Source organism: Drosophila serrata, unplaced genomic scaffold (assembly GCF_035046125.1).
Source record: "Drosophila serrata isolate PLE 108 unplaced genomic scaffold, ASM3504612v1 contig_241, whole genome shotgun sequence".
In the NCBI taxonomy this organism is placed as follows: Eukaryota; Metazoa; Arthropoda; class Insecta; order Diptera; family Drosophilidae; genus Drosophila; species Drosophila serrata.
This window is the reverse complement of record NW_028257139.1, coordinates 4069811-4082514: the sequence shown is the minus strand read 5'-3', so window position 1 is coordinate 4082514 and position 12704 is coordinate 4069811. Positions and strand designations below refer to the sequence as shown.

The following is a 12704-nucleotide window of genomic DNA, read 5'->3' as shown; positions in this document are numbered from 1 at the left end:
GCTAACAGCTCTGAGTGTCAAGTCAACAGCGCCTGGTGCGTTGCTCAGCACTGCTCTGTTAAATAACAAATGAATTTTACATTCTACATGAGAATTCAACCCCAACAACAAGGATAAGACCCCAAAAATAAGAATTCGACCGCCTGTATCTGTAAACGTGTAAAAGGTTAAATATGATGTAAAATGTTAAATAACAGCTTCGAAAATTCAGAGTGACCAAAGAGTGGTCAAAAAACAAAATCAAAACAAAAAAAAAAAAAAAATTATCGCAACAATTTTCGATTCTACAAAATAAAAATAATAATAATTTATAAATGGCCGGCGAAGTAATTGTTGACGCTTTACCATACATTGATCACGGCTACGACGATGTGGGGGTCAGGGAATCAGTAAGTGGATGAAGCTATTAGTCTTTTGTAGCTATAATTTTCGATTCTGAAGGCCCTCGCCATGGTGGAGGAGGAGTGCCGACGCTATCGCCCTACAAAGAACTACCTGGACCACCTGCCGCTGCCGGCAGCCTCGCCATTTGAGACCCCGCTGATGGTCAACGAGTTCGAGCGCATCCAGAACCGCTTGCCCATGGAGACGCTCTCTATGAAGCGGTACGAGCTGCCCCCGCCTCCGTCCGGGAAGCTGTCGGAAGTGTCCGCCTGGCAGGAGGCCATTGAGAACTCGATGGCCCAGCTTGAGCACCAGTGGGTGCGCTCCCTCAACCTGGAGCTGATGCTCGACTACGGCACGGAGGCGTGGAAGTCCTACCTCGAGGTATTTACCGCCATGCAGGCGAAGGCGCAGCTGCAGTTGCAGCAGCTGAAAAAGGACATCCAGGATGTCAACTGGCAGCGCAAGCAGGCACAAACACAGGCGGGCGAGAGACTGCGCTCCCTGGAGGCCCACTGGGTGCTGCTTGTGTCTAAGAACTACGAGATTGAAACAGAGTCTGCGGAGCTGGAGAAGCTTGTCCATGCCGCCCGCCAGAAGCTGGAGAGCCTTGCTCCGCCAGCAAGTGCGAATGACACGGCTCCTACTCCGGAGCACACCAATGGATTTGGTCAGGACGAACAGGTCGAGAGCAATTCGAGTGCTAGTAATAGCAATAGCAATGATGCCAATGAAACTGGGGGCCAAGACGAGGACGAGAAAGTCGAAGCTACAGCCGAGGCCCAGGATGAATCCTCCAACGACTCATCAGCTTAGGTATATTTCCAACTTTGAATAAACAAATGATAACGACACATTCTAGTTTTCTATTTTTTTATGGTTATGATTAAAATTGATTTTAATTAAATTTTTAATGGTGTGACCATCTTTTGTTTTTTTGTTGTCATATTTTAGGCTGTCCCCAGAATGAGGTGTTTTCAGGCGTTTTGCCGACGGTCACACTATAGTTACGCTTGCGCAGACATTTTTGTTGATTTACAAAAATTAAAGAAAAAACCGCATCAACTTACCAGTGAAGGCTTTTTAACAGTGTCAAAATGAAGTTGAACCCAAGAACAACCTGGCTGAAAGGTATATAAGGGGCTAGAAAAGTGTAACAAAATACGCCTGCCACTCTAGGCGCTCGTGATTGTGTGTGTGCCTGCCATTGATTACATAGTTGGCATAGGCGAGCCGCAGGTGCGAGCGAGAGGACCGACGTGCAGCATCCACATCCGAAAAAGGGGCAGCAACAGAAACTGCATTCCATTCCCCGAAAGCAGCAGCCCCAGCCTGGATCCATGAGAAAGGTGCGTATGGTACTATCGCCAGATGTGTGCCACGATCAGCTTCTAGTTTCCTTTTCACCGTCCCAGTGAGCGCCATGCATCACCATCATCCGCCGTTGCCTATAACTGGCGTTTCCTCGACCGCCGTCGCCGCAGGAGGTGCTGACTCCTCGCAAGCAGCTGCCACCGGACCGACGGCCCCTTCAGCTACAACGTCTAATTCAAGCGCCCAGCAGCAGCAGCGACGACGCAAAAAGCGACCCAATTACAACTACAATGGCATCCGCACCGTCGAGGTTCGCAGGGGCTACAACGGCTTTGGATTTACCATCTCCGGACAGCAGCCCTGCCGTCTGTCCTGCATCATCAGCAGCTCGCCCGCGGAGCAGGCCGGCCTGCGTTCCGGTGACTTCCTCATCTCCGTGAACGGCCTGAATGTTTCCAAGCTGCCGCACGAAACCGTAGTGCAGCTAATTGGAAACTCATTTGGCAGCATCCGGATGCAGATTGCCGAGAACTATTACTCCGACAGCTCGGATGAGGAGAATGCCAACGCCACCCTAAGGGGTCAACTCCTGGCCGCCAGCTTGAGGCACAAACTGCGCTTCCTGCATCACAAGGCCAAGCTGCATAGGCTGCGCAACTCGCCGCAGAAGAAGTTGCCCCTGCCGGAGGCAGTAGAGCCAAGTGCAAAGCCATCTTCTGATCATTTGACCCTCAGACCAGTGCTGGAAGATGCTCCGCTGGTGGCCAGTCTGTCCAAGGCGGCGGATGTGGCTAATGTCAGCGCCATGGTGCGAGCGGTGGGCAGCGCTGCCTTGGAGTACCGCGTTATTGTTGGCTATTTGGGGACCATCGAGATGCCCAAGCAAATTTCGCACAGTTCCAAGCTGCAAACGGTGCGCTCATGCATTCGGAAGCTGCGCCAGGAGAAACGTCAACCCACCATCGTGCTTATGTGCATCACACCGGACAGCCTGAGCCTGCAGAGCGCCGGCGGCGGAGTCCTGGCCACGTACTCTTCGGCGAGACTGAACTTCGTTAGCTCGTCCTCGGAGAGCGAGAATCGGTTCTTCGGCTTGGTGACCAGCGCCGTGCACAACACCCAGATTGAGGAGGAGTACGAGCCGAGTGCCGGCAGCGGAGCAGCTGCTTCTGGCCACATCAGCATCTCGCACAGCTGCCATGTGTTCGTCATCGATACTAAGCTGATTGAACATGCCCAGCACATGCAGCGAGCACACGAGTTTCGGCTGCAGTGCACCCGAGACCCCATCTCTAATTTGTGCCTTGAGTTTCCCAACAACTCGGAGTACGTGGTGAACCTGGTTCGCAGCATGTACACCATGCGCATCTTACCGCCGGCCAGTCGCAGCCACCAAGCGGACTACGAAGCTGGAGCTGGAGTCGCTGGAGCCGCTGCTCACTCACCGCAGCCCTCGAATCACAGTGAGATATCCACCACCACCTCAAACTCTGACTCGGGCATTGGATTCAACAACGATTGCACCAATATTTCGGATCGTATTCTGGTCGTGGACTTCCTGGGAGCCGAAGCAGGAGCAGCACATGCCGGACCGCCAACACATCCGGCGCCAGCACGGCCGTTGGGCATTGTGGGTATTCCGGACAACCGACTGACTGTGCGGGCCATGCCCGATCCATCTGGCCATCCAAAGTCGCCGCCAGGAAGCTCTTCGCTGCGTCGACCCAACCTCCTGGCCAGCTTCAATCTTATTAAGAGTCCGGCCACGAATCTCACGTCCACGCGCTCTTGTGATGATGTGTTGAATCTCTTCGTGGATGATTCGCCGCGTGCATTGGGCGCTGTGGCCTCCATGGACGACATTTCCCTGCATTCGGCCGCACCTTCTCTAGATGAGGCACACACCTTTGCCCATCCATCATGTGTGCCCCGAAAGATACGCAGATCCTTGATAATGGAGGCTCCCTCAACACCACACAAGCTGAGTGCCCAGGTCTTTGGACAACCTGGTTCACGTCACTCCCTGGGATTCGAGGCCATCGACAATGTCCAATCGTCGTCGGCCAGTGTGACATGCATCGATCAGGCCATGGATACATGGGCCAGTCTACAGAACTTGCACAAGTCACACAGGGAACGAGCCAGTCTATCAGCGTCCTCGTCTACGCATTGCCTATTAGAAGCTACCAATAGTGAACCGGATCTTGGGGTAAGTGATTTTCTTTGGAAATTTTCTACATTTATTACATTTATTATTTTTTAAACAATGTTTAAATTTAATCATATAAGTTATGGCACTTTCTGGGGTTCCTAGGAAAGCTAAATAATTACTTGAGGGGTTTTTTGAAGGTTTTTTTTAATGAACTTTACACTTTAACTAAAATATTATTGAAAATTCTTAAATGATTCAATGCTTGTAAAGCCGCCAATCTTTTCTTAAAATATTTATAATGCCTTGTTTTCAAACCCTCTACCTTTTTGAACCGTTCCTGTGCGCAGTCAAAAATCTGTTTACCTGGACGCCGCCTCGAGTTATCTGGGTTCTCGGAGCTTATCGCCCCGCTCCGCTCCTATTCCACTCTCTGGGCCGCAAAGATAAGCGGCCAAAACTCTCGCACGCTCTCCGAGTCCCGGTGGCCATATATTGGCGTTTCCTTTGTCATTCGTTTGCCGGGCCTTGCTTCGTCCGGAGTTTCAGTAGCCACAGTGACGCTTTGGCAATAGGTGGCCAATTGTTTCGGTTTTTGTGTTTTAACGGTTCCCCTAGGATTTATAGCCATTACAATTGGGAGTACCTATTCCTCCTCGCTCTGATCGGTATTATCTGGGGAGCGCGTCATGTGTGATAAGAGCGGAAATAGCCGGCTAAAAATAGAGTGCTTCGCTCCAATGACGTCATATTCGTAGGTCACGACGACTGTAAAGCTCGAGAGCGCTGGAGCAGCTGCGTCGACGCCTCCTGGGCCAGCGAGCTTAATTCAATCTAAAGCAATTAATGGCGTCGACGTCTGATGACCTTTTCGCCGCTGCCGCCGCTGTGGGTCCCCAATCTGCCGATTCCCATTCCCATTCCCGTACCCGATCCCAAACCGAATCCCCGATGTTTTCGTCGTTTCTTCGTAATTTAGTTTGATTTTCGATTTGACAAAACACGCGATTCTGTACGATTTGGTCACCCGTTGCGGTTTCACTTTCGCTGTACCGGGATTGTTTACTTCGTGCGTGGAAATTACAAATAAATAAAATTACCTTCGCGAAAAGCTGCTCCATAAAAGGTTCATCGGCAGTTCAAGGAGCAGTTGTGACTGAAATAAATATATATAAATTCTCATTACGATAAAACAAGAAACAAGAAGGAACAAAGTCTGGCGGAGTAAAACGTGTGCGACGAATTGCAAGTTCAATTGTGTGAAAAAATAAATTTAACAACAAAAAAGTTAAACAAACAGGGCAAGCAACCAAGCCAGCTCAATGCAAAAATGTCATTTCGAGAACTCGTTTGTGGCCTGTACTCGGAGGAGAGCCCGAACCCGGTAAGCTGACAACATGTGGATATATCTCTCACTTATCATTGTTTTCCCACTGATCGATGACGGCGACTACACCCCCGAACTTCCCCGGAAAATGAACTTGTCAGGCGGAATTGACCTTTCAGTCTCGAACCTGTGATTTAGAGTGCTTTTGAAGTTCCATTTATGGAAAATGTTACTCATTGTGTCAGTTGCTATTAGCTTAGCTTTATGCCCGGCTGACTTTGCAACCGATTCATTCATTTATCGCAGGGCTCCCTTATCCTACTTTTCTACAATGTTTCGGGGAAATATATGTGAGCAAATGTATTTGTTATTTTAGAATTAGTAATCTCCGTTGAATGTTCGTAGGCTTTCGCGTGTTTACTTATTTCAGCACGTTCTTACACCTTCGATAGCAAGCACTAGTTGCCTTCTCATGGTCGTAATCAGCAAACAGTGCCTCCTTTGTCCACAATCTTTTTATATTGTGACACCTGCACAAGTGTTAATTAAACAATCCTGATTACACTCAACTGAAGGTAAAGCAGCATGAGTTAGAAGACTTGTTAAAATATATCACTTTAGCCAAACAAATATTTATATTGGTTAATGTCATGTTAATTAATTGACATCTATTTATATCGACTTTAACAAGTCGATCAATCATGAAAAACACCTGGCAGAGCCATTTTAGGTTGAATTAAATGAACAAAATTTAATTAAAACTAGTTCAATATATAAATTCGCTTGTAGCGTGTTTAGTTTTAAAGATTTCCACCACGATAACAACCAATTGACTAATGGGTGAGCCAGTGTCAGGTGCCCTTTTGACCCCATCCCACTACCGCGGTGACTTGACTTACTTCTAGTCTTTGCCGGCACGCAATCCGGAACATAGTTGGGCCGGCTGTTCCAACAGGTTGACTTTGCTCTGACGGCATTTTGGCGGGCAACCTGCGCGGCTTCCCTTTTGCGTCAAGGTGGAGTGGCACATGCCGTCACAGGTGCATAAGGGAAACAACCCTCGTGCTGCAGTGGACAATGTCGGAAATTAAGCAAGTTAAGGAAGGGAGGATAGCCTGCCAAACGAACGTTACTTACTCGGTTCCCTCTTGGCCAAGCGGATCGTCATGGGAAATGGGCTCGGCTAGAACACTTGACTTTGGCCAGCGGTTTGGGTAATTCAAGTTGGTTGTTTTCTTTGTGGAGCTGTTAGCCACGAAGCGGCCTCTGTCTGCGACTTCTGTTACCAAGGCTTAGGAATTTGTAACGTATTTGCCGTATGACGCACGTGGGAATGGGAAAACCTTAGAGATACATATTCCTAACCGAATGTATCTACAGCCGCATGGCTGCAATCATCATCAGTGGCTTATCAGTAGCTGCTCTGTGCCAAATGCCAAAGTGACAAAACAATATATTTATTTTTAAAATGCATTATATTTAGCTGGCTCAACATAACCGCCTGTGTGATTGCCTTTGTTTTTGGGGCTCCATGTTTTGATAGCAGCGAAAACAAATGAACGAATAAGAGCAGTGAATGGGGCTGACGGTCCGAAGTACGTCAGAAACGTTGCTAATAATAAACACCTTGCGCTCCAGGCACGTAACCTGCCAATTGATATAGCCCAAAAGCAGTTGTCTGAAAAAACCCGCCGCAGACACCAAAGAAAGATCTGGCCAAAAGGGCCCTTGGAGAGCGATCACATGATACCCTCCAGATGACAGACTCCAGCTCTTTGCGGAATTTCCATGCAGTTATTAAAGTCAATAACGATTTAAACGGAATTTAAAATGGGTTCAAGAGTATAAAAAATAAACATTCATTTGTTTATAATCAAACTATGCAAATATTACCAATGCAATTGCATTTATTGAGCAATATCTTACGGCTTAAGTCTGAACGACAATCATGCACATAAAAAGTTTGTTATAAATTCTGATATACTTATATTTATGCGTAAATCAATAACCCTTAATGTGCACATAAAAATTTAAAGCATTTTAAAAATGGAAAATAACCAATTTGTATAAAAAATTCCAGTCACCGGGGTGTATTCAATATTCTTCTCTTCAAGCACTTTATTACTTTGATCTTTAATTAGAACTATCAAAGCTTTAGTAACTGAATGTAATCGTATACGATTTTAGGGATTGGCCACTACAGTGACTCAATGCCGCTCATTACAGGGTATTGATAGATATAGTATAAAAAATTAACTACAGTTTCAAATTTATGCATTCAGCAAGTGCATGGAAAACACCTGACTCGACTGTTCATTTTCCACCCTGTCTTCGATCTGGTATGTTCAGGTTTTAGTGCTCACTAAGTGACTAAATGATCAGCAGTAAAAACAACAACCAGCGTTACAGTGAGCACTACTTAATAGGGTTCCCTTTTATACTGAAAAAAACTTGAAAGAATTTACATATTTTACAGAAATATTTTCTAAAGTCATATGTACTCTGATTCACCATTTAAATTGGAATAAATTAATCATTGAATATTGGAAAAGAGTGAAACTTTTAAAAAATGTTTTTACATTTTAAAATGTAAAGGAAGTTTAAAAATATTATAGAAATATATTTAAATTTAGTGAAGAGTAGATAGAAAATTCTCGCTGTCGAAATTGTTCTCTGTACCGAGGTTGTACTGTAACAAGAACAGCGAAAGCGGCAAAGTCAGAAAACGCTTGTAAACCGCGCGCATGCGCTCTCTTTCGCTCGCACTCCCTTAGCAGCTGCTGTCGCCGTTTCAGCTGCTCGGTGTTGTTTCTGCTGCCATTGGTAACATGTTGTTGCCTTCGATTTGAGCCAGGTTAACAGCGATCGGAGCTGCGATCGTCGCTGGCAAAACTTGAGTGAGTCAGTCATCGAGCGCAGTTCATTCGATCACAACGTATATTTATAAAACACCTGAGAGTTGTCGAAACTCAAAATTAAATTAGCTGAATAAACAGAACGTGAACTCTGTGAAACACCTTTAACCGGGTTAATTACCCGGACCTAGAACCAAATTATTGTGTACGTCCAGAAGCGATCCATCAACGCCTCTCCTTGAAACGAGAATTCTCGCACTCATCTCATCGCTCAGCATCACCGCAGAGCATCAAATATTGGCTGGGGAAATAAAAACAGCAGTCAATTGAACTTTTGGCGGCCACCAGAAATAGAACGTGCTAAATAATACACAAACATAGACGGTGGAAAAAAAAAAGAAAGAAAAAGCTAGAAATGAGAAAAACATGGAAATGTTTTCACCGATTCATAGGCTGTGCGCGAATTCCATTGCACAAAACACACATTCCATTTCCATTTGCCTTGAGATATGCAAAATAATCAAACAAATGAAATCCCCCAATCGACGTCATTGCTAAAAACGCGTAAAACGCGAAAGCGCACAGCATAAAGTCGCCCACGAATCGCCTGCGAAACGCTAGCGACTTCAAATACCATGCGAAAATGATAATGGCCAAAATAATGATTCGATTGCCCTGCTGCGGTATTTCCCCACCGATACCAATTTGATTGATAAGTTCGTGTGGGCGTGTCTGAATGTTTTTATAAACTTTTCCCCCAAAAAACACTCAAGAACTTCAAGTGCCGCGAGCGAGAGAGCGAGTCATTCGAAATGAAATGAAATTACCATCTAAATACCAAACTGTGCAATAAAATCGCAAAGTTTTATACGGAATAAATTGCCTGCCACGTTGTTCGACTGTTCCTCGAGAATCCCCTTTAAAAAAATCGGCCCACAAGTGTCTTATTTATTTGGTTTTGGTGTAAACGAGCCCAGTGATTCTCCTTTGCCACCCCCAGAAAAAGATTCCACTTAAAAATCGACCAAAATCAAACAAATCGACAACGGTGGCTACTTCCACTTAAATGCCAAAAATAGTCGAAAGGGGGAACAAATATTCCGATTTTGACCTATTCAATGGAATAGCCCCAGACAGCTTTTCAGATTTATTACACTTGCTGTGATTTCTGTGGAATTTCCCCGAATTTCGCAAAGCATAATGCCAATTTAATCACTTTCCTTGGGAATATACATTAGAATTCTCATCTCATTTGATTTGTTTATAATCCACTAATGATGTCACATGCAATTCGTGGCGAAAACAATGAGACGCGCAATACGGGAAATCACTTTGATCTATCGGCTGTCGTCATTGAGTTCTTTGGATTATTCGATTTTGTGTTAGTCACTCATTAAAGTATAGGGAAGGAAATGATCAAGTAATAATATAGGGATTCAGCTGGGAAAATAAATTATGTATACAGTGGATCGTAGCTTAACTAATGATTATATTATATTACTATATTATATGACGGTTGTATGGGAGTTCTCACTTTATGTTAGATCTTCGTTGTATTTAGAGTCTCTGATTCTTTATTCTACATTCTGATTCTGTTTCTAGATCTAAGAGACATCATTCTAACGTGACCCAAGTGAGCGACATGGTATTCACTTTACCCTTAAAGACCCTCAACGTGATAAGGCTGCCCTGAGTGGTCACGATTCTCGGGTGTCTTCTGGTTATTCCGATATATGTACATATATATATTTATTTTCTCCATTTGGGTCAGAGCTATTAAGTTCTTGGCTCATATTGCGCAGTCACACTTTTCTTTCTAATGTTTACACGGCAACTTTTAGCTATTTTTGATACTCAAATATTGATAAGAGAGTTTGTTGTTGACTTTAGTCGCAGTAAAAGTATACATAATGCCAGATGCCCGATACGGGGGGAGGCGAGTAAAGAGCTCATTTTATGGGCGCCCCATTAGTTGTGTTCTATATATTATAAGTTAGGAATTTCTTTCTACTGCCCTCACTTTTGTTTGGATTATGAGGTTTCTTCATCCAACATTTTTGGTGGTCGTGAGTTTGCCTTTTGATCCCACACACTGCGATTGCGTAAATGAGCATCTCCTTATGGAGGAGCCCAGTGACGCACCACTAAAGTGACAATTTCCGTCAGTGTCTCCAGTCTTTAGTAATATATTTCGTATGCGAATCACACACACGTCTTCCAGTCGCCTCCGAAGAAAGCAGTTATATGGGAGGGAAATGGCAAAGTGCTTACTCAACATCGAGGTCTGGTGTCTGCCGTCTGGGCCTCGAGTGCGCAGGCGTCCCAGAGATGTGTTCTCTTCAATTTGCATAGGTTTTCCCCTTTCGCATTTCCACGTTGCTGCTGCTGCTGGTGTGAGTGCGTGAAAAGTTTACCTTAGCCCGGCCATTTGGCCCGGAAAATTCAGTCGATCGCGAACAGTCGAACAACGCGAACGTGGCTAAAATACATTGCGGAGATAGAGACAAGATCTTCGCCAGAACTTTGCGTTTCGATTGCACAGTGTGTGTGTATGTGCCTAGCCAAGTGCTAATTGTAATAACCAAATCAAACCCATTTAGGCAAGTGCGCGTCATGAACAATTCCACAACCAGAGGCAGTGGCTCCAGAGTACCCGTCACCAAGCATCATCATCATCATCCTCGTCAACAGAAACCGAGTTCCCAGAGCGGCGACAGCATCGCCAGCATGGTGGAACGCTTTGTCCAGTCACTGAGCCAGCTCAACGACTCCGGCACCTTCGACAGCAGCTTCGAGATCAAGCGCATCCAGCCAGGATCCTCGGCGGGCTCTACGCCCAAGCACGTGCGCCATCGCTGCCTCACCGAGCTGGACCGCGAGAATCTGGCGCGGTTCGTGCGAGAGTTTGAGGAGCGGCAGGCGAGCACGCCCAAGGCCAAGTCCAAGATGAGCTCTCCATACATTTGCCGCAAGGCCAGGGAGTTCTACCAGAGTGCCAGTGGCCGACGCAGTGCCTCGCCACAGATCAGTGTTCGCCCAGAGACTGTCAAGGAGGAGGAGAGGTCAGATAATTTGCTGCCCAGGAGATGTGCTGAGGCAGAGGATCTGATGCCGCCACCTTTGGCCATGGCTCGTGTCCAGGCGGAGCGACGCAGCTGCCGGAGTGCCTCCCGGGTGCTGCAGTTCTTAAGTTCGGCCACCAAGCGACGCAGTGGCAGTCGGAAGCTCAGTGAGCCGGAGCCGGAGGAGATTCGAGCCGATTCACCTGTCCTTATCCGTGTGACCAGTTGCCAGGATCCGGAGCAGCTGGGCTGTCGGCCACTGGCCTTGGGTGCTGCAGGAGAAGCAGCTACAAGCTCTGAAGATGACGAGGAGGAGGAGGAGGAGGAGGAGCACGACGACGGCATAAGCTCGGCCAGTTCCAACCTGACCTCCCAGTCGGGCAGCTCCAATAGCCGCAATCTCTCTCCGGACTCCTCCTTCGAGATGCACGCCCCCCTGCTGCCCAGCTTCAAGGTGACACCTCCACGAGCGGTCTGTCGTGCCGGACGGAATGCAGCCTGCGAATTTGCACGCTTCCTGCGAGGATCCTTCCACGCCAAGCGTGCCTCGGTCACCACTCTGCGACGATCCCTCAGCGATCCAGATGCAGTGCAGCAGATGGATTTCAGCAAGCCGCCGCCACTTCGCGATGCCACCAATGTCATGCGCGTGAGTCACTTTTAGATACCAGCCTCCTTCTTGTCCCAGAGAATGAATAAACTCAATGAATAAGTCTCAAGTCTTAAATAAAGCTTCGGGTTTATATTCACGAATTTCAGCTAGAGGGCACTCATTAAGACTGTATTTTATAATCTAAGACTAAATTAAATCTAGCAAATGTGGGTTTCTAATACTACATTCTTTAGGTAAGATACAGATTCCATTGATTATAGTTTCTTAATATCTAACCAAAGGCAAATTTTTTACTGTATAGTATTTCTGTTTAGTACTTATTTTAAAGCTTCAAATTATAAACATTGATAATAAAAATAAAAGCGTGTACTGATGAATTCTTTTCTTTTATTTGCGGGATAATTTTTTAAATTATTCTTTCAAACACTTAGAAATTTCTTTTATGATTCTGAGAGACCTTAGAAAAACTATAATTTGCTGTCTAACAAGTTTAGCTGTTATAAAATACTTAAAACTTAGTCTTATGATGCCCGTCTTAGGTGATTTTCCGTGAAATACTTATCAATTTCTAGCGCCCCAAGCCAATATAATTACCTGAGTGCTCCTGCCCAGCTGGCGCCAAGGTGATTCGCCCCAACGATTCCATTCCCTGATCTCTCTCTGTTTCCCCTCATTTCCGAATTTGTTTATGCCAACTCTTCATATTTTTTCACTGGAAGCTGTTTATTTATGCCCAAGTCGTCGTCAATCAATTCCCATTAATACGAATCCGCGCAATCCGTCGAGGATTCCGTATGGCAGCACCTGGCTTCCGATGAATCCCCTAGAGAAAACCCCAGTGATCTTCGAACTCACGATGTTTATCTTGCCATCGCTCGATGCATCCTAGTTCTAGATGGGATTATAGTTTATAGTCCAATAAAATGCGTTTTGTTTGTAATGCCACAAATCAATCATTGATTCCATCTATGAGGAAGATCTCTGCTGATGCACGATCACA

At 45.9% G+C, this 12704-nt stretch overlaps 2 protein-coding genes across 7 annotated transcripts in view; both read left to right on the top strand.

Moving 5' to 3' along the window:
- The first annotated feature begins 49 nt into the window (after positions 1-49).
- On the top strand, positions 50-1238 carry BCAS2 (BCAS2 pre-mRNA processing factor). Its single transcript, XM_020958125.2, has 2 exons — positions 50-389; positions 442-1238. Exons 1-2 carry the CDS (start codon positions 315-317, stop codon positions 1198-1200), a joined length of 834 nt encoding a protein of 277 aa, XP_020813784.2. The 5' UTR covers positions 50-314; the 3' UTR covers positions 1201-1238.
- Positions 1239-1354: 116 nt separating this feature from the next.
- The window catches only part of loco (regulator of G protein signaling family member locomotion defects), a 20686-nt gene continuing 9336 nt past the window's right edge, over positions 1355-12704 (top strand). The window contains exons 1-2 of one of the 6 annotated variants that reach the window (XM_020958448.2): positions 1355-1733; positions 1800-3907. In XM_020958448.2, the coding sequence (XP_020814107.2) occupies positions 1808-3907 (2100 nt within the window). In that variant the 5' untranslated portion in view covers positions 1355-1733; positions 1800-1807. Of the gene's footprint in view, positions 1734-1799; positions 3908-4776; positions 5232-8069; positions 11741-12704 lie in introns of those variants that run through there. The other 5 variants (XM_020958449.2, XM_020958450.2, XM_086831995.1 and 2 more) reach the window with 5 other exon arrangements.